This window comes from Podarcis tiliguerta (genome assembly GCF_965153285.1).
Source record: "Podarcis tiliguerta genome assembly, chromosome: 16".
Taxonomy (NCBI): Eukaryota; Metazoa; Chordata; class Lepidosauria; order Squamata; family Lacertidae; genus Podarcis; species Podarcis tiliguerta.
The window spans coordinates 4,711,552-4,730,254 of record NC_139549.1 but is presented as its reverse complement, the minus strand read 5'-3'; the positions used below and the strand labels follow the sequence as shown (position 1 = coordinate 4,730,254).

At 48.6% G+C, this 18,703-nt stretch overlaps 1 protein-coding gene across 3 annotated transcripts in view; it reads left to right on the top strand.

The window, feature by feature from the left end:
* Positions 1-18,703, top strand: part of ADAMTSL4 (ADAMTS like 4) — an 88,759-nt gene that overhangs the window by 63,277 nt on the left and 6,779 nt on the right. For all 3 annotated transcript variants that reach the window (XM_083416424.1, XM_083416425.1, XM_083416426.1), the window contains 10 exons: positions 3,647-3,783; positions 4,623-4,827; positions 5,201-5,373; positions 8,893-8,998; positions 9,221-9,541; positions 11,132-11,261; positions 12,312-12,516; positions 13,540-13,713; positions 15,863-16,036; positions 18,221-18,400. In XM_083416424.1, coding sequence (XP_083272550.1) covers positions 3,647-3,783; positions 4,623-4,827; positions 5,201-5,373; positions 8,893-8,998; positions 9,221-9,541; positions 11,132-11,261; positions 12,312-12,516; positions 13,540-13,713; positions 15,863-16,036; positions 18,221-18,400 — 1,805 coding nt within the window. The remainder of the gene's footprint in view (positions 1-3,646; positions 3,784-4,622; positions 4,828-5,200; positions 5,374-8,892; positions 8,999-9,220; positions 9,542-11,131; positions 11,262-12,311; positions 12,517-13,539; positions 13,714-15,862; positions 16,037-18,220; positions 18,401-18,703) is intronic.

The following is an 18,703-nucleotide window of genomic DNA, read 5'->3' as shown; positions in this document are numbered from 1 at the left end:
CCCAGCTCGAGGGAACACAGTTCTCTGCCCCTTCCCTCACGTCCTCCTCCTCCTGGGAGGACAGCGTCAGAAAAGGGAGCACTCTTGACATGCTCAGAGTCACACTTCTGAGAAGGTTGATCCTGTAATGGGCGTCTGTCTGTCTCCAAAGACCTCCCTGCTATTAATGTCTTCAGGAAGAGTCTTAATCTTAGCCGTGGCATCTGCTTTCTCAGCCTTAGAACTCCTCATGATGATAATACGAAACATGACGACTCTGGAGCATGCGCAGAGTGCGTTTCCCTCTCCCTGGTTAGCTACACCTTGGGACGCAGTGATGCTCTTGAGGTTATGGCCTCCAGTCCAACGTGACCCCCAAGACCTCTATCATCAGTATTAGTCTCTTGGTTCTGGGATTCATAGAATTGCAGCCTTTGAAGGGACCTAAAGGGTCATCCAGCCTGACCCCCTCTGTAATGTAGGAATCTCTGAAACTCTGGCATAATCCGAGCCCTTTATCTTTCCTACTATGCTTTGGGCAGGGGTGCTTTCAGCCTTGGTTATACGGAAATGGTACAAAGCTGCACAGCTCGTTTTCCAGGCAGGGGAAATGGCATCTGAGCATGTACAGAGTGCATTTGATTGCAATCCCCTGTCACATGCTGTCAGTAGGTCTTTCTGGGCCTCCAAACCTCCCTCTCTCTGTCTTTCGAAAGAGAGCCATTGCCTCTTTGCCTGCAGCCTGAAACTAAATCCCATGCAAGCTTCCAATGAGCTTAAATATTCTTAAATAAACAAGGGGGGAGTCTCCAGACAGAGCCGTCTCGACCTCCTTCCTCCCCTCTGCCGGCCTTCTTTGCTGACGTCCAGAGCCAATATTTATGTTTTTAAGCACTTCGGGATGGGGCAGGGCTGGCGGTGGCGGCGGCGATGGGGGAGACTTTGCACAAAAAGGCGCTTTGTTCTTCTCTTCCTTCGTTCGGCACAGCTCTGGCCAGCCGGGACAGAGGTCTCCCTGCTATAGCAAGGGAAGCCAGAAGGGGGCGCAATCGAGCCCTCACTTGCCACCCAGGCCTTCGCTTGCCATTGCGGCCCTCGCTTGCCAGCCTGAACCGGCAACTTCTTTTAAAAAACAAAACCTGGACAATGTGAAAAACTTCTTCTTCTTGTTGTTGTTTAGTCGTTTAGTCGTGTCCGCCTCTTCGTGACCCCCTGGACCAGAGCACGCCAGGCACTCCTGTCTTCCACTGCCTCCCGCAGTTGGGTCAAACTCATGCTGGTAGCTGTCCAACCATCTTATCCTCCGTCATCCCCTTCTCCTTGTGCCCTCCATCTTTCCCAACATCAGGGTCTTTTCCAGGGAGTCTTCTCTTCTCATGAGGTGGCCAAAGTCTTGGAGCCTCAGTTTCAGGATCTGTCCTTCCAGTGAGCACTCAGGGCTGATTTCCTTCAGAATGGATAGCTTTGATCTTCTTGAAGTCCATGGGACTCTCAAGAGTCTTCTCCAGCACCAGAATTCAAAAGCATCCATTCTTCGGCGATCAGCCTTCTTTATGGTCCAGCTTTCACTTCCATCCATCACTACTGGGGAAACCAGAGCTTTACGGACCTTTGTTGGCAAGGTGATGTCTCTGCTTCTTAAGATGCTGTCTAGGTTTGTCATTGCTTTTCTCCCAAGAAGCAGGCGTCTTTTAATTTTGTGGCTGCTGTCCCCATCTGCAGTGATCATGGAGCCCAAGAAAGTAAAATCTCTCACTGCGAAAAACATATTGGCCAAAAAAAAAGTGGGACGGTCGAGGAGGCAGCCTTGGGACTACATCTGGAAATCGGCTGTATGACAGAGGGAGGTTTTGCACCAAGTTCAAGGCACTAGTCCTCATTTTTCATAGGAAGCACCTGCTAAAAGCTGTGTTGCTCCAGCAAAGCTTAAACAGGCACAGAGAACGATGAAATGTATTTCTTCCTTTTTTGAAAATAATCTTTATTAATTTAAATTACACACATATACAAAGAATTTACAATCTCATACTACAAAAAGAAAATTATGAAAAAGCAATTAAGAAAAAGAAAAAAGAAGAAAATATAGAAAAAAGAAAGAAAGAAAAAAGAAGAAAAAGCAGATTTATGTGCATAAAAAAACTTAATCTTCCTAATTAATACTTAAATAAACACTTAAATAAAAAAGACTTATGACAAAATGAGTCTTCCAATCATTCTTATTGTACTGTTCATACTGTCATTTTTTTCGCACAGTTTATATTCTTTAATACTGGACGGGAAATGTATTTCAATCAGGTTTTTAGCATATCACTGATTTCAACTATATTTTGAAGGTTTAAAATGGTTGTTTTTAACTGTCTTGTGATTTCGTTGTAATCCTTTTGTAAACCACTTGGAGGGTTCCCCCTCCCCTTATTTGAGCGGTATATAAATTTTATGAAATAAACAAACAAATAAATATGTCTCTCTCCTTAGGACGCATCTACATCAAGGGCTTTTGCAACAGATTTGATAGGGCTTCTCCCGTTACTATTTGGAAAACTTCTAATTCTGCAAGCGGAATTTTTTTAGAGGTCTTGAACAGAGTATCTTTCACAGATCCCACCAAACAGCGACTCAACTATACAGCTGCAAATAAAAAGTTTTAAGTGTGTCTTAAGCGCAATATACAATTTGACACTAGGTGGTGATGGCGAGCCTAATAGAAAATTCAGTGTATTTTTAAAAACGCTTTTTAAAGAGCATTTTCAGAAATGTTTTTATGTGTGTGTAGATTCCACCTAAGGGGACGCGGGTGGTGCTGTGGTCTAAACCACAGAGCCTAGGACTTGGCAATCAGAAGGTTGGCGGTTCGAATCCCCACGACGGGGTGAGCTCCCGTTGCTCAGTCCCTGCTCCTGCCAGCCTAGCAGTTCGAAAGCACGTCAAAGTGCAAGTAGATAAATAGGTACCACTCCGGCGGGAAGGTAAGCGGCGTTTCTGTGCGCTGCTCTGGTTTGCCCGAAGTGGCTTAGTCATGCTGGCCACATGACCTGGAAGCTGTACGCCGGCTCCCTCGGCCAATAAAGCGAGATGAGCGCTGCAACCCCAGAGTCATCCACAACTGGACCTAATGGTCAGGGGTCCCTTTACCTTTAGAGTCCACCTAATTCTTACCAAGATTCCCAAGGCAGGATTGGTATTTTAAAAAACTGGCCAGAGTTTGCAGAGCAGCTCTGACTCCTCGTTAATGTTTTGCCTCGGTCTCAAGATTCTAGTCCTCAGGGTGGGAGCTTCTAAAGACCATCATCTCCCAACCCCTTTTGAACAATCCTTTCTTGCCCACAGTGTAGGGGATAGTCATGACAACCAAATCAATTTATTCCTTTGTTAAGAGCAGATGGGGCAAAAGCCTTTGTCTCTCTGTCAAGGCTTTGCCTCAGGTTCAAGGTCCTAGAGACACAGCCTTGCAGAGGGTCCCCAAAACCCCTAACCCTAAAACTTTACTGCCCCCTCCTGAGGTCCGTTGGTTAATTTGCGCTTGCTTCCAGTACTTTCTACTTGCAAATTCTTCTCTGGTTACCTGGAAAGGAGCCCATGATTGCCCCAGGCGACTAAGCATGAACGTGGTCCCCCCCCCCCCCCGATCCTACTGACCCCTCTCCTTCCCTCTCCTCCCATCATGCAGTTCGGGGGTCCCAGCGCTGTGAACTGAACTGCCGCCCCATCGGCTACCGCTTCTATGTGCGACACACGGAGAAAGTGCAGGATGGGACCCCGTGCGAATCCTCCTCCCAGGACATCTGCGTGGCCGGCCAGTGCCTTGTGAGTTGCTCGCTCACTCGTTGTTGACTTGTTAACTTGGAAGGGATCTGGGTTTTGTGTGTGTTTTTTTAATTAAATTTTATTTAACATAATTATTTTATTTAAAATAATTATGTTAAATAAAATTTTATTAAATTTTATTTAACATAATTATTACAAAACACAAGCAAAATACATACAAATGCATACATACATACATTTTTCCAGATAAGCACACACACACAAAAAAGAGAAAAGGAAGAAAAGAAAAAAGAAAAAATAAGAAGAAAAATTGCAAAAAGAAGAAAAACTGGAAGATTTTCCTCCAAATTCACTCCACAAATATCTCAACAATCAACCTTCCTTGTTTGTCTTCCATTGCATTACACTGCACTTCATATATATATTTTAAGCAAATTTACATCTGTTATTCAGTATTTTTCCCATACAATCTCATACAAATATTCCAATCAACAAGTTTTCTAAATCTTTCATAAATCTGTTCTAAACACAGCCAATACCTTACACTTAATCCTTGCCTACATAAATCATCATTTAAACATTTCCATTGTTCTGGATTATATTTTTAGGTTTTTGTCTTATCAAATCGGTCACCTTTGCGAATTCCAAGGGAAGGGACTTTATTTTTTAAAGGAGGGTTTGGAGGAGGAGGAGGTGGCAGCACCTGAGAGAGAGGAGAAAATATATTTCTGGGCTGCAGGGGGATGAAGGAGGCATCAGAGAACATCTGGAGAACCAGATGTTGCTCTCTGTATGAAAGGGGACGCCCCTTCTCCTTGCTCAAACACTTCGGCTCATCTCTTGAACTCATTTCTCCTCTTTTCCCGTGGCCTCGCCAGACCCCCGGTTGCGACGGGGTCCTGGGTTCGAATCGCACGCTGGACAGCTGCGGGGTTTGCGGCGGAGACCACACCACCTGCAAGCTGGTAGTGGGCAATTTCAGCGAGACAGACGTGCCCATTGGGTACCACCGCATCCTAGAGATCCCGGCGGGCGCCACCCGAATCCAGGTTAAGGAAATGACCCGCAGCCCTAACTACCTGGGTATGTGTTTATGCCGTTTAGTCGGGGGGTTGTAAAGGGACCCCTGACCATTAGGTCCAGTCGTGGCCGACTCTGGGGTTTTGGTGCTCATCTCACTTTATTGGCCAAGGGAGCCGGCGTACAGCTTCCGGGTCATGTGGCCAGGGGAATTTAAAAAAATTGGAAGGAGGTAATATAATGTGTGTAAAAACCCCGAAATTAAAAAAAGAGGGAGGAAATAATAAAAATAATAAAAATTAAAACTGCAATGGTGGTGGATGGGGGGGGGGCCACAGAGCGTGGGGAGGAGGGACTTTGAATGAGCTGTAGCTTCATGTTGCTGTTGACACACTCTCTCCCACCCCCCCAATCCCTATGCCCCCGAATCTCCCAGCCCTTCGGAGCCACAGTGGCAAATCCATCATCAACGGGAACTGGGCGGTGAACCCGCCAGGGCGCTACGAAGCAGCTGGCACCGTCTTTGTGTACAGCCGCCCAGGAAGCGACCGGAGGGAGGGCGAGTCCCTGACCGCAGACGGTCCCACGACAGAACCTATAGATGTGTATGTGAGTACGCAGTGGGGTGGGGTGGGGGCTCAGGGAGAGGAGAGGTTGAATTGGGTGCCGCTTGGACGTCTGTGGCTCACCTGGAAGGCAGATCTCTGCCTCTTTTGTCAAGGGGGAGGCGGGGCTCTGCTTTCCTAGATTCGCTTTAAAAACCCAAGTTCCTAGTCCTCAGGACTTTCAGATTTCTCTCGGTTTTGTTTTATGCTGGTTTTAACAGGCATTTGAATTTATTTATTGTCGCAAGTGGCTTTGAGTTACTTTTGTTATTTTAAAAAAAAGCAGCAACTGATAAGTTTAATAAATAATCATTGATCCTTAAGGTTTCTGTTATGCAGTCATACCTCGGGTTACAGCCACTTCAGGTTGCGTTTTTTTGGGTTACGGACTGCAGAAACCTGGATGTACTGGAACGGGTTACTTCCGGGTTTCGGCGGTTGCGCATGCGCAGAAGCGCTAAATTGCAACTAGCACGTGTGCAGACACGTCGCTGTGGGTTGTGAACGCTGCAGGTTGTGAACGTGCATCTCGCACGGATCATGTTCACAACCCGAGCGTCCACTGTACTAAGCTTGGATCCTAGAACAATAGGCAGGTAGGATCCTAGAATGCAACAACTGATTGGCTTGCAGGAAAAGACCAATCCGGCTCCAGGAGGACGTTAATCTGCCTATTAGGCTGGTAGGATCCTAGAATGCAACAGCTGATTGGCCTGCTGGAAAAGACCAATCAGGCTCCAGGAGGGAAGCAGAATCAGCCAATCAGACGGGACTCATTGTGTAAATAATGTACCGTATTTTTTGCTCTATAAGACTCACTTTTTCCCTCCTAAAAAGTAAGGGGAAATGTGTGTGCGTCTTATGGGGCGGATGCAGGCCGTGCAGCTATCCCAGAAGCCAGAACAGCAAGAGGGATTGTTGCTTTCACTGCGCAGTGATCCCTCTTGCTGTTCTGGCTTCTGAGATTCAGAATGTTTTCTTGTTTTCCTCCTCCAAAAACTAGGTGCGTCTTGTGGTCTGGTGCGTCTTATAGAGCGAAAAATACGGTATATAAAAGCCTGAGGTTTGGGAGGGGCAACTCAATCACTGTTTTACAAGCTGCAATAAAGAGCATGAAATCACTACAGGACTCCAAGTATATTTCCGCTTCTATTTCCAGGTTGGAAAAGTGTGGTTTGCAAAGTCATAAAGCAGGTCCAAGGATTAGAAGTAGGAGCAGAGCCTTCTGTCCAATGCAGCTGGGCTCTCCAAAATGGCCTAATCTATAGAGATGCAAATATAGGCAAATGAAATAGGCGTAGTTTGAAGAAAATCCTTTTCTTTGGGTTATTTGGGTGCAGAGTATCTGGGGAAGGGAATCAGAAATTAGCCATGGGAGGGGTCTGTCCGTATTTGGGTGGGAGGGGCCTCCAAGACAGGATAGTCCTTCCCCTTCTCCACCTAAGGAGCAGCAACCATGGGAAGGATGTGCTTGAACCCTTTTTTTGCCATTGTTACCGGAAAAATCCGAGGGCTCCCTTGGACAAAAAGTAAAGACACCAACCAGAGTAAATTGGAGCAAATCAGCAGCCTGTAGGCTTGGCCTTTATTGTACTGTTGCAGCAGGGTGTTCCCCTCACTCGCAGGAGAGAGGAAAGACCCAGAACAATGGTGTGCAAGACCTTAAAAAACTTTTGAAATTCTCCTCCTCTAGGTCAAGCCCACCCCCAGAAACATCATGCATACATTACAGAAAGGAGGGGTTGAGGGAAGAGTTGTGGTGGCAACCTGAGTGTCCTGTCACCCGGCTGGTTCCTCCTCTCCCCCCTCCCCATGAGTACTTTCCAGGTGACAAAGGGGAGCTTGCAGTTTCCTGCCCCCTGAGGGGAAATCCAATCACTGTTCTTTTGTTATAGTCCGTGTTGAATCCACTCCTGTATGCAGGGTTGATGGTCTTTTGTCTAGGACCATCAGGGTTGGCATAGCAACTGGGCAGGGCTCTTGTGGATGTGCTCCTATGCTCAAGGGATTATGGTGGCCTGTATATCAAACCTTCCCCATTTTGTAGTCCTTCCTTCATGGAGTAAAATAAAAGTGGAACAGTGCAAATCTGATGTATGGTTGATTTTCTATGAATTTATAACAGAAGTGTAGCATATGTAGTGTGTGAGTGTGTGTGAAGTCTGTACAAACTGAATGATGGGGGGGGCGGGTTCCTGCTACACCATGCATGGAGCTGCAGGAGACGGTGCACAACAATGGGCTGTGTCCTAAACAAAAAGCTGCCCTTATTCCCTTATGGGGGACACAAGAGCCCTTATAGAGTCCTTTGTAGGTTCTCCACCGGTAGGAGAAAATAACAGAGGCCAACCAGAGAATATTGAGAAGCAAAGCAGCTCATAAGCCTGATCTTTATTGATCTGTTGCAACAGGGTGCCCACCTCACACGCAGAAAAGGAGGAGGACCCAGAACTCAGGTGTGCCTGCCCTTATATAGACATTTTAAATTCCCTGCCCTGGAGCTCAAGGCCACCCCTCCATACAACCTACCGGTACATCACAGAAAGGGTGTATCCCAAGACACACCCCCCCAAAAAAACCATCATACATATACATCACAGAAAAGGTGGTCTACAACAGAAATTTGAATGTTGTTGTTTTTCCTGTCTGCCAGGTTATCTGATCATGCCTTATCTGATTGCCTTTCCTGGTAGTCTGGCCATTCCTTTGAGATGGTGATTTCCCAATTCCTGAGACAATGGGAAGGTTCCCTCACCCCCTCCCTCCTTGCAGAGAAAACATTTGGTCAGTTTGGGAGTCAAAATGGTTTCAGGACGGTCTTCCTGTGCTGCTCCAGACATGTAGTCCACATATCTATGTATGTGCTTGGTTGGTACATTTGTGAACATTTATTTTATATATACAGTGGTACCTTGGGTTACATACGCTTCAGGTTACAAATGCTTCAGGTTACAGACGCCGCTAACCCAGAAATAGTACCTCGGGTTAAGAACTTTGCTTCAGGATGAGAACAGAAATCATGTGGCGGCAGCAGGAGGCCCCATTAGCTAAAGTGGTGCTTCAGGTTAAGAACAGTTTCAGGTTAAGAACGGACCTCCGGAACGAATTACGTACTTAACCCGAGGTACCACTCTATATATAAGACCTTACTTTTTTTATTTCAGCTGACACGTCTTTAAAGCGGGGAGGGAGTTCAAGGCAGATTGATGATGGGGGGTGGGGGCTGCAGTAGCTAAGTAGAGCCCCCAGGTCCAGACAGAGTCTACCTCTGCATAATCAGATTCTGAGGACAAACAACAGGGGCTTCATGAAGGTGTTTTCATCTGACCCAGCAGGACTTTGCTCTGATGTTCACACTGGGAAAGGGATCCCAAGGTTCTGTTTCTGGCCCCCCCCCCACCAAAAAAAGAGGAAGGGAACTGTTAACTCCCAATGGGGAAGGGGACTTGAGGTGCTCATTTTACGTTGCCCCCCCCCTTCCTCCCATGCCCTGCTTTAATTCCTTTTCTGCTGCCTCCCACAGATGATCTTCCAGCAAGACAATCCTGGTGTCTCTTACCAGTTCTTCCTGGCCTCTGTACAGCCGGAGACCCCCACTCCTGACCTACGTAGCCCCCGGCAGGACTTTGGTGAGCAAACCACCCCCTCCCCTCATGTGGCAGGCAAAAAAAACCCCCAGACCCCTGTGTTTGTTTATTTCCTCCTCCATCCCAGTTCGTTTTCCTTCGGTGCCATGCCTGTTTTAGGTGGTAGACCTATGTTTTCCTCCTCCGCCCCAGAGCGTATTCCTTTTGTGCCGTGTCTTTTTTAGCCGACACCCCTTCTCTTTCTTCCCACTCCATACCCGCCAGGTGCCTTGACTGTGGTTTCCTCGGGCAACCAGATGGAGCCCCCGCCCAGCCACCAGCGCCCTGTGCCCGCAGATGCCCGGAACCTCAGCCCGGCCCGCCTCCCAGCTTCGTCTGGCCAATCGGGGAGGAGCCGTGCTGCTGCTCCACCCCCTCCCGTCTCGTCTGGCCAATCGGGAAGGAGCCCCGGGACCCTGCAAAGGAATGTCCGTGTCCCGCCGCTCCCGCCCCCTCCCCCTCCTGTCCAGCACGGCTCGGATCCCCTGCAGGACTTCTACTGGAGGCGGATTGGCAACACGGACTGCTCTGCCACCTGCGGGAAAGGTAAGTCCTATTTCCCTTGGCAGCTGGTATTCAAAGGTAGACTGCTCCTGCGCGTGGAGGTTTGGGTTGACTTAGGGTGGTGCTGTGGGTTAAACCACAGAGCCTAGGACTTGCCGGTCGAAAAGTCAGCGGTTCGAATCCCTGCAATGGGGTGAGCTCCCGTTGCTCGGTCCCTGCTCCTGCCAACCTAGCAGTTCGAAAGCGCGTCAAAGTGCAAGTATAGTGGTACCTCAGGTTAAGTACTTAATTCATTCCGGAGGTCCGTTCTTAACCTGAAACTATTCTTAACCTGAAGCACCACTTTAGCTAATGGGGCCTCCCGCCGCCGGAGCACGATTTCTGTTCTCATCCTGAAGCAAAGTTCTTAACCTGAAGCACTATTCCTGGGTTAGCAGAGTCTGTAACCTGAAGCGTATGTAACCTGAAGCATATGTAACCCGAGGTACCACTGTAGATAAATAGGTACCGCCCCGGCGGGAAGGTAAACAGCGTTTCCGTGCGCTGCTCTGGTTCGCCAGAAGCGGCTTAGTCATGCTGGCCACATGACCCGGAAGCTGTACGCCAGCTCCCTCGGCCAATAAAGCAAGATGAGCGCCGCAACCCTGGAGTCGTTCGCGACTGGACCTAATGGACAGGGGTCCCTTTACCTTTACCTTTACCAGCCTCTTACAGCTGGCACCCATTGGGACCGATAGGACAGAAGGCAGGGAGCCCAACAGTAGGGGGCGCCAGAGAAGATCGTTCTAATGGGTGTGAGAGGTTCTCCTCATTTAAATCCCGCCAAGAACCTTGCGAGGTAGGTTAGGCGAAGAGGTGGTGGCTGTCCCCCAAGGTCACACCCAGGGGCCGGCCAAGTGAGGATTTCTGAACCCCGGGGTCTCCCAAGTCCTAGCTTGGCGCCCTAACCACTACGCCACACTGCCTCTCAATTTTGCAAGGGCGGAACTGAGACTTAAGGTGGAAGAAGGTGACTGGCAGTGTTGTCCACTGGACCCAGAGGTAAGCAGGAGGTCAGACAGAGGCAGACAGAGTACAGTAAGTGGCCCAGTCCTCTCTCAGCTATTAGCAGTTTTAGTCCCCCTCTATGGCTTTATAGAGCGCCATGGAGCTTAGCTGCAAATCAGGGAAGTCCCTGGTTTGAATCTCAGAACTGCCACAAACTCACTCGCTACCCATAGCTGAACCACACGCTCTCGGCCTCAGTTTGCCCCATCTGCAAAATGGGGGGAATTTTAAAATGTATTTGCTTTTATTTAAACAACGCACCTGCCACTCAGCTACAGCGGTCTCTTAAGCGCTTCACAACACTCACAAGGCCGTTGTGAGGATTAGGCCCGCGGAACGCTCTGAGAAAGCGCCAAAGAAGCATTGCGAGTTTTTTTTATCCTCTAAGCTCGTTAGGCGCCCCCGCAGCAATGGCGAGAACGAAGCCATCGCACAAAGAAAAGAGAGGTGTTCAGACCATGTGAGGGGGCCACATTTGCCCGTATATGCTGAGTTCTCTGGTTCTCAGGCCCTCGATTGCCTTGAGGACCAGAAACTTGATTTTTAAAAGACAAAACTTGCTAGTATCACCACCTTTCTCTACAGGTTTCTGGCAGTCTGTCTACCAATGCATCTCTCGCGTTACGCAAGAGGAGGTGGGAGAGGAGAAATGCCACCTGATCCCCAAGCCCATCGTGTCGGAGGAAGCCTGCAACACGGAGCCCTGCCCAGCCTAGTGAGTGTCCACTCCACCCTTGCCTCTTATGGGTCTCCTTTTGAGTCAGCTGCTGCCCTCTGCAGGCCTGGAGGCCTTGTGACAACACCCCCGGACTCTGGCATCAGGCAACTTCCTCTGTCCCTATTAAAATTTGCTTGTGTGAACTTTGGGGAAATGACGGTCTACTTTTGAGTTGGTCACCACCGTCTTGAGCAAGACACCACGCGGGCCCCAGCCGCCTCTGCTTGTCACAGAGTTAGAAACCCCTCTCTGCAGAAACCCTGGTGCCCCGTGATTTTGCTGTCCCTTGCTCAACGGAGGGTTTCAGCAGCAGCAACAGCAGCCTCTGTTGCAAGAATACAGAGCACAATTTGTCCCCAGCGGATATTATAGGTTTGCATAACCCTGGCAGGTTACCTGTTAATGCTCACTTGATTGGATACCCTGGGGAGCCTGGCCAGTCTTTTGTAGTGACAAATACTTACTTCCTGAGCCAGGTCACAGGCTCACCCTATTCATACACAGATATACCCTTAAGACAGGTTTTGTAAATGAAAAGACGGTGGGGAGAGGCTTTTCCATTTTCCTTTGACCTTGCAGAGAAAACATTTTGTCAGTTTGAGAGTCAATATGGTTCCAGGGCTGTTTTCCCGTGCTGCTTCAGACAAGTGGTTTATATATTTATGTACGTGTTTGCTTGGTACATGGATGAACATTTATTATATATATAAGACTGTTGAATAGGCTCCAAAAGGCAGCAGTCTGATTGGTCCACAGGAGCCACCCAATCCAACTCCAGGTGGAAGTGAATCCGCAACCTGATTGGCCTACAGGTGAATCCCGGAATTAGCCAATCACGTGAGGCCCGTTGTGTAAATAATGTATATAAAGCAGACGTTCTGGGGGAACTTCCATTCCTCCTCACCGCTATGAGCTGAATAAAGAGCATGAAATCCACTCTCGACTCCGAGTATATTTCAAAGACCTTAATTTTTTTTATTTCCCTTGCGAGGGAATATTCCCTTTTTCTCTGCTCATTCCTCCCCACCCTGTCCGTCTCTTTTCCAGCTGGGAGGCGGGCGAGTGGTCAGCCTGCAGCAAATCCTGCGGCCTGGGCACCCAGCACCGCCAAGTCCTGTGCCGGCAGATCTATGCCAACCGCAGCACCATGGTGCACCCCCAGAGGTGCGCACAGCTGGAGAAGCCCAACGCCACCCAGGCCTGCCAAGTCCAGGTGTGCAGCCGCTGGGAAGTCCGAACTAACTGGAGCTCGGTAAGGGATTCGGTGGTCGCCGGGGGGAGGAGAGGACGGGGCGTTGGAGGGGATCATTTCATTGTGGGATGTAGCAGCGAACTCTAGAGCAGGGTATCAGGGATGCCTGCAAAATGGGCATCGATGTAAGACAATGAGAAATGTGCGTTCAGCAGAAGTGCCAGGAGGAATGGATGAAATTCAAATAATAATAATAATAATAATAATAATAATAATAATAATTTATTTATACCCAGCTCATCTGGCTGAGTTTCCCCAGCCACTCTGGGCGGCTCCCAATCAAGTGTTAAAAACAATACAGCATTAAATATTAAAAACTTCCCTGAACAGGGCTGCCTTCAGATGTCTTTTAAAGATAGGCTAGCTGCTTATTTCCTTGACATCTGGTGGGAGGGCGTTCCACAGGGCGGGGGCCACTACCGAGAAGGCCCTCTGCCTGGTTCCCTGTAACCTCACTTCTCGCAGTGAAGGAACCACCAAAAGGCCCTTGGTGCTGGACCTCAGTGTCCGGGCAGAACGATGGGGGTGGAGACGCTCCTTCAGGTATAGTGGACCGAGGCCGTTTAGGGCTTTCAAGGTCAGCACCAACACTTTGAATTGTGCTCGGAAACGTCCTGGGAGCCAATGTAGGTCTTTCAAGACCGGTGTTATGTGGTCTCGGCAGCCACTCCCAGTCACCAGTCCTCAGAAACAACGGCTCTTCGCCCCGGGCCCCTTCCTCTTGGCAGCAGAGCTGGAAGCCAGGAGAGCATCTTTGGCTAAGCAGATGTTGCTTCTTCGATGCATGTAGTCAAAGAGAGAGAGATGGCTGCCCTGCCCTGTGCTTTTGTCGTTACCTGCACAGGTGAGGCCATGCCCACCTCTAGTCACACGCAGAGGAAGTCTGTCCCAGCCCAGTAGGAAACAGGAAGTTGACCTGCTGGCTGGACAAACATCCCTCCCCATGTCTAAACATCTTCATTCTAGGAATGTTGTACTTGACTGCTCTTGTGTTTCACATCCCACACTCCTTCCCCCTCCTAGTGCTCGGTCCTCTGCGGCACCGGACATCGGACGCGCCACGTCCGCTGCGTCAGTAACCAAGGCGACTTGCTCCGCGACAGCGACTGCCCGGGGAACCATCGCCCGAAGACCAGCGAAGTTTGCGACATGGGGCCTTGCGTGCGCACCTGGTTCTACAGCGACTGGAGCAACACGGTACCTCCTCTCCCCTTTGTTTTTTAAATCCGTGGGTCTTCCTCATCTCTCTTCCCCAGCCCAAAATTCCCCATCTCTCCCAGAGCTAGATTAAACCTCTGCAAAGGCGTTTCTTCCTACGCTGCTACCCTCTGGCTTCGCTTCCGTTTCTGGCCACGCAAACCGCTCTCCGATACTTCAAATAAATAGCTGCACAATCTTGCTCTCCTCTCTGTTTACATCTCCCTTTGTGTAGAGATTTTCAAAAGGGAAACATGGCAAATCTGAAGAATCTTGAATTGTGCAGGCTGTTTACGTTAGCCAGATTTAATATGATAGTAAGAGGGAGATATTTAGCTCTCCCAGAATCGGAGCGTCTCTGCAAATGTAGTAAACAGGAACCTGATACTTTGGAGCATATTTTCTTTTCTTGTGATTTTGGCATTTATGCCAGAAGACCATTATTAGAGGCCTTAGAACACAATAGGCTCAATTCTATGCTACCAAGAGTTCAGGACCTGGTCTCGGACAGGAATGATCAAATTACTTTAATAGTGGCTGAATTTTTGAGTGCTGTCCATGTAGAAAGACGTGGGCCATTATAAAGAGATTTAGTGGTTCTGAATTGATTGGTGATGTGGTAATGTTGTATTGTATTATTTATGCAAATTGGTTTTCTCTGGAGTTAAAGATCTGACTAGGACAAACCTTCTTCTTTTGAGCTCGTATTTTGCTCAATTTGTATACGGTGTCTGTTTGATAATGTGTGGTTTGCTATGCCTAACAAAGGATATATTTGAAAAAAATAGCCGCACAATGCACTTCGGTTCACTCGTGTGACGTTCAGTTAACTCCAAGGCACTTTTTGAACGGAACCCCAGGGATTGCTGCAAGTGAGATATGAATGGTTTGTGGGAGATAGGCTAGAAATGGCTGCCTCTCTTCCCAGGTGTCAAAAAAGGTTATTTATGTGTGCTGCTACTACTGCGGCCCGTGTTTTGCTCGCCCAAAAATGGAAAACGAGCGAGGTAACAACCAAAGAAGAGCGGCAACTTAAGCCAACAGAATATGCGCAGTTTGCAGACTTAACATACAGAATAAGGGAACAAGAAGAACATATGTTTAGAGAAGATTGGAATATGTTTATTGAATATATGGGAAATAACTGTGTACGGCTGGAAACGCTGACGGCGTTGAGATAAATTCCACAGTGTAAATAAAGTTATAATGGATGTAATAATAGAATACTGAACGCTATATTTTCTGTAAGATATGCAGGGATTTATGATATGTAAAATCAGTGCTTTTTTCTGGGGGTACACAGGGGTACACATACCCCTAAACATTTTGCAAATGTTTGTACTTTTGTCAGTTTACTGTGTTTATTTCCCCCGATTTGAACTATAAAATTGTGGTTTTCTTGAGTCAAAATGTGAGTACCCCTAAACATTTTTAAAGAAAAAAAGCCCTGTGTTGATATTTTACGGATGTAAAAATGAGTATTTTAAATTGGAAAAGCAGAAAAATTGATATAAATTATATACAAATAGCTGCCTCTCAGGCTGCTGGGGTATTGAGGAGGGGAATGATGATGATGTTAATAATAATAATATTTTATTTATACCCCCCCCCCTTCCTGGTTCAAAAACTTGGCTCAGGGTGGCTAACAAGAAATTTAAAACACTTAATTGTAAAAGCAGCATAAAATACAGTATAAAAATAATAATAAACATTCAAAATTCAGAAATCAATTTAGGGGAAATAAGCATTAGATAATCCCCAGGGCTAGCTGGCTGAATTGGTCCTAATTGGGCCAGTGAGGAGGCCAGGGGAAAATTAGCTGTGGGGTCTCAGAGCGGGTGATCTTCATAAAAGGGGAGGGGGATGGAAGGGAAGGGGAATAAAAAATCAGGCAGAATTCAAATTAAAGGCCAGGCAGAATAGCTCTGTCTTACAGGCCTGACAGAAGGAGGTTAAATCCTGCAGGGCCCTGGTCTCATGGGACAGAGCATTCCACCAGGTCGGAGCCATCACTGAGAAGGCCCTGGCCCTGGTGGAGGATAGTCTGACTTCCTTAGGGCCCGGGACCTCTAAGCTATGGTTATAAGAAGAGCCAGTGGTATGATAAAGCTTATGAAAGTCTCTTGCATTCCCTCTTTCTCCTCTCCAGTGCTCAGCCGAGTGCGGGACGGGGATCCAGCGGCGCTCAGTGGTCTGCCTTTCGAGCGCCGCCAACGGGCAGGTGGAGGAGAACTGTGCCGGCACCAAACCAGCTGACATGAGGGCATGCAATGGCGGTCCGTGCCAGAGGGTCAACCGGTGGTACACTGGGCCATGGAGTCCGGTGAGCAGCGCCCCTCGTCCCGTCCCGGTCTCGTCGCCAGCATCGTTTGAACCCGGTTTGCAAAAGCTTAAGGCGTGCATCCCCAGACTCGGCCCCCCAGATGTTTTGGGACTACAACTCCCATCATCCCTAGCTAACAGGGATGATGGGAGTTGTAGTCCCAAAACAGCTGGAGGGCTGAGTTTGGGGGTGCCTGGCTTAAGGTATCCTGGCAATGGTAGTTTTTGCAAACAAGCGACTGGCGACTAACAGGAGGAGTCCTGGCTCCCTCACAAAACTACAGATCCCAGGATTCCTTGCTGCTTGCAGGGATCCCCAACAGCTAGACGGATTTTGGACCCGAATTATAGAGTTGGAAGGGACCCATAAGGGCCATCTAGTCCAACCCGCTGCAATGAAGGAATCAGTTGACGTGTTTGCTAAAGGTGTTGAGAGTTGTTAAGAGGAGACTCCCTATTCCCCTTCCTCACAGAGCCAGATTTCCCAGAATTCCCTGGATTGAGTGTTAAACCACTCTGAGGACTGTAGCTCTGTCACGGGATTTTTTTTGGGGGGGGGTGTTACTCCTTACAAATTTCAGCACCCTTCATTTTATTTCTTTTTATTTATTTCATAAAATTTATACACTGCTTGATTGTAAAAAAAAACCAGTGGTTTACAAAAAGAGAACATAACAATAGATTTATCAGTGAAAAAATAGTTAAAAACAACTATTTAAAATGAAAAAAAATATATTGATAGACTAAAAACAGATTAGAACATGCGTCAACATTCTACAAATGTGGGTTGACAGGCATAAAACCAAGTCTGAAAGTAGAGCTAACTAAGAGACCTAGACCTTATTCCAGCATAGCTGTCAACCGTCCCTTATTTGGCAGGAAACTCCCTTATCCCAGCGCCGTGTCCCGCTGCTGTCCCTTATTGATGATGTCCCTTAAATTTCCCGGGTTTCATGCTCACCCGGCTCAGGAGGGAAGCAGCGGCTCGGGGCCCTCCGCCGTGAGAGAGAGTGCACACTGGCGCCGTCATCCTGGCGCAAGAAGTTCCATCGGCCCTTCCCCGCCCAAGAGACTTTTGCCCACGCCGCCCGCGAGCCTGGAAGGGGCAGCGGGGGTAGCAGCTGAGGAGGCAGTCTGAGGGAGGAGGAAGAGGAGGGGATGGGGAGAGATGCAGAAGGGCAGCGCTTCAGCGGCCACCGCAGCGCCACAACCACCTCATGCCGGATTGACAGCATCTGTCAATCCTACCAATGTATGCAACTCTTTACAATAGCAAAATTCATTATTTTGGCTTCTGATCCCTTATTTTCAAGGCTGCTGGTCCCTTATTTTCAAATCTGTAAGTTGACAGCTATGTATTCCAGGAACCCCCAACCTTTGGCCCTCCAGATGTTTTGGCCTACAACTCCCATCATCCCTAGCTAACAGGACCAGTGGTCAGGGATGATGGGAACTGTAGTGCAAAACATCTGGAGGGCCAAAGGTTGGGGTTGCCTGCACCACATTTAAGACACTATTGTAGCACTTTGCACAACCATGGCTTCCCCCAAAGAATTCTGGGAACTGTAGCTTGTCCCTTGCAGAGCTACAGTTCCCAGCACCCTTGGCTTCTCACAGCGAGGGAACCGCCAGAAGGCCCTCGGCACTGGACCTCAGTGTCCGGGCAGAACGATGGGGATGGAGACACTCCTATATTCAACACAGAAAAAATTGTTGTTGACTAAGGACAGCTGGACATATAAAGGGCCCCATTACCTTCAATAGGGGACGCGGGTGGCGCTGTGGGTTAAACCACAGAGCCTAGGACTTGCCAATCAGAAGGTTGGCGGTTCGAATCCCCGCGACGGGGTGAGCTCCCGTTGCTCGGTCCCTGCTCCTGCCAACCTAGCAGTTCGAAAGCACGTCAAAGTGCAAGTAGATAAATAGGTACCACTCCGGCGGGAAGGTAAACGGCGTTTCCATGCGCTGCTCTGGTTTACCAGAAGCGGCTTAGTCATGCTGGTCGCATGACTGTACACCGGCTCCCTCGGCCAATGAAGCGAGATGAGCGCCACAACCCCAGAGTCGGCCACGACTGGACCTAACAGTCAGGGGTCCCTTTACCTTTTACCTTCAGTAGCTTAGGGCCTCATCAAACCTAAATCCGGTCCTGATCCACCCCCCCTCTGCCTCTTCGCCCCCCCAGTGCTCATCGGACTGCAGTACTGGCACCCAGCGGCGCGACCTCATCTGCGTCAGCAAGCTGGGCGCTGAGTTCAACGTGACGGACGCCTCGGACTGTGCCCACCTGGAGAAGCCGCCCTCCTTGCAGCCCTGCGTGGGCACGTCTTGCGAGGCCAGATGGTTCTCCACCGCCTGGAGCTCTGTGAGTGAGGGCGAGGGTCTGACGCGGGTGGAGCGGGAACCCCCTTCCACACGTAGGATTCAGAGAACGGGCAAAACGGGGAAGGGGTTTGCGGCAGGGAATACCTCAGGGTGGGTTTGATTTAGATCGAATCAATTTAAATCACTAGTCAGTAAGTCTTGATTTAATAATAATAATAAATAAAAATAATTTTTATGTATACCCCGCCCTCCCCGGCCAAATCCGGGCTCAGAGCAGCTAACATCAAATGTTTAATCATTTTTTTTAGAGAAAGGCTCATTCTTGCTGGTACAATCTTAATAT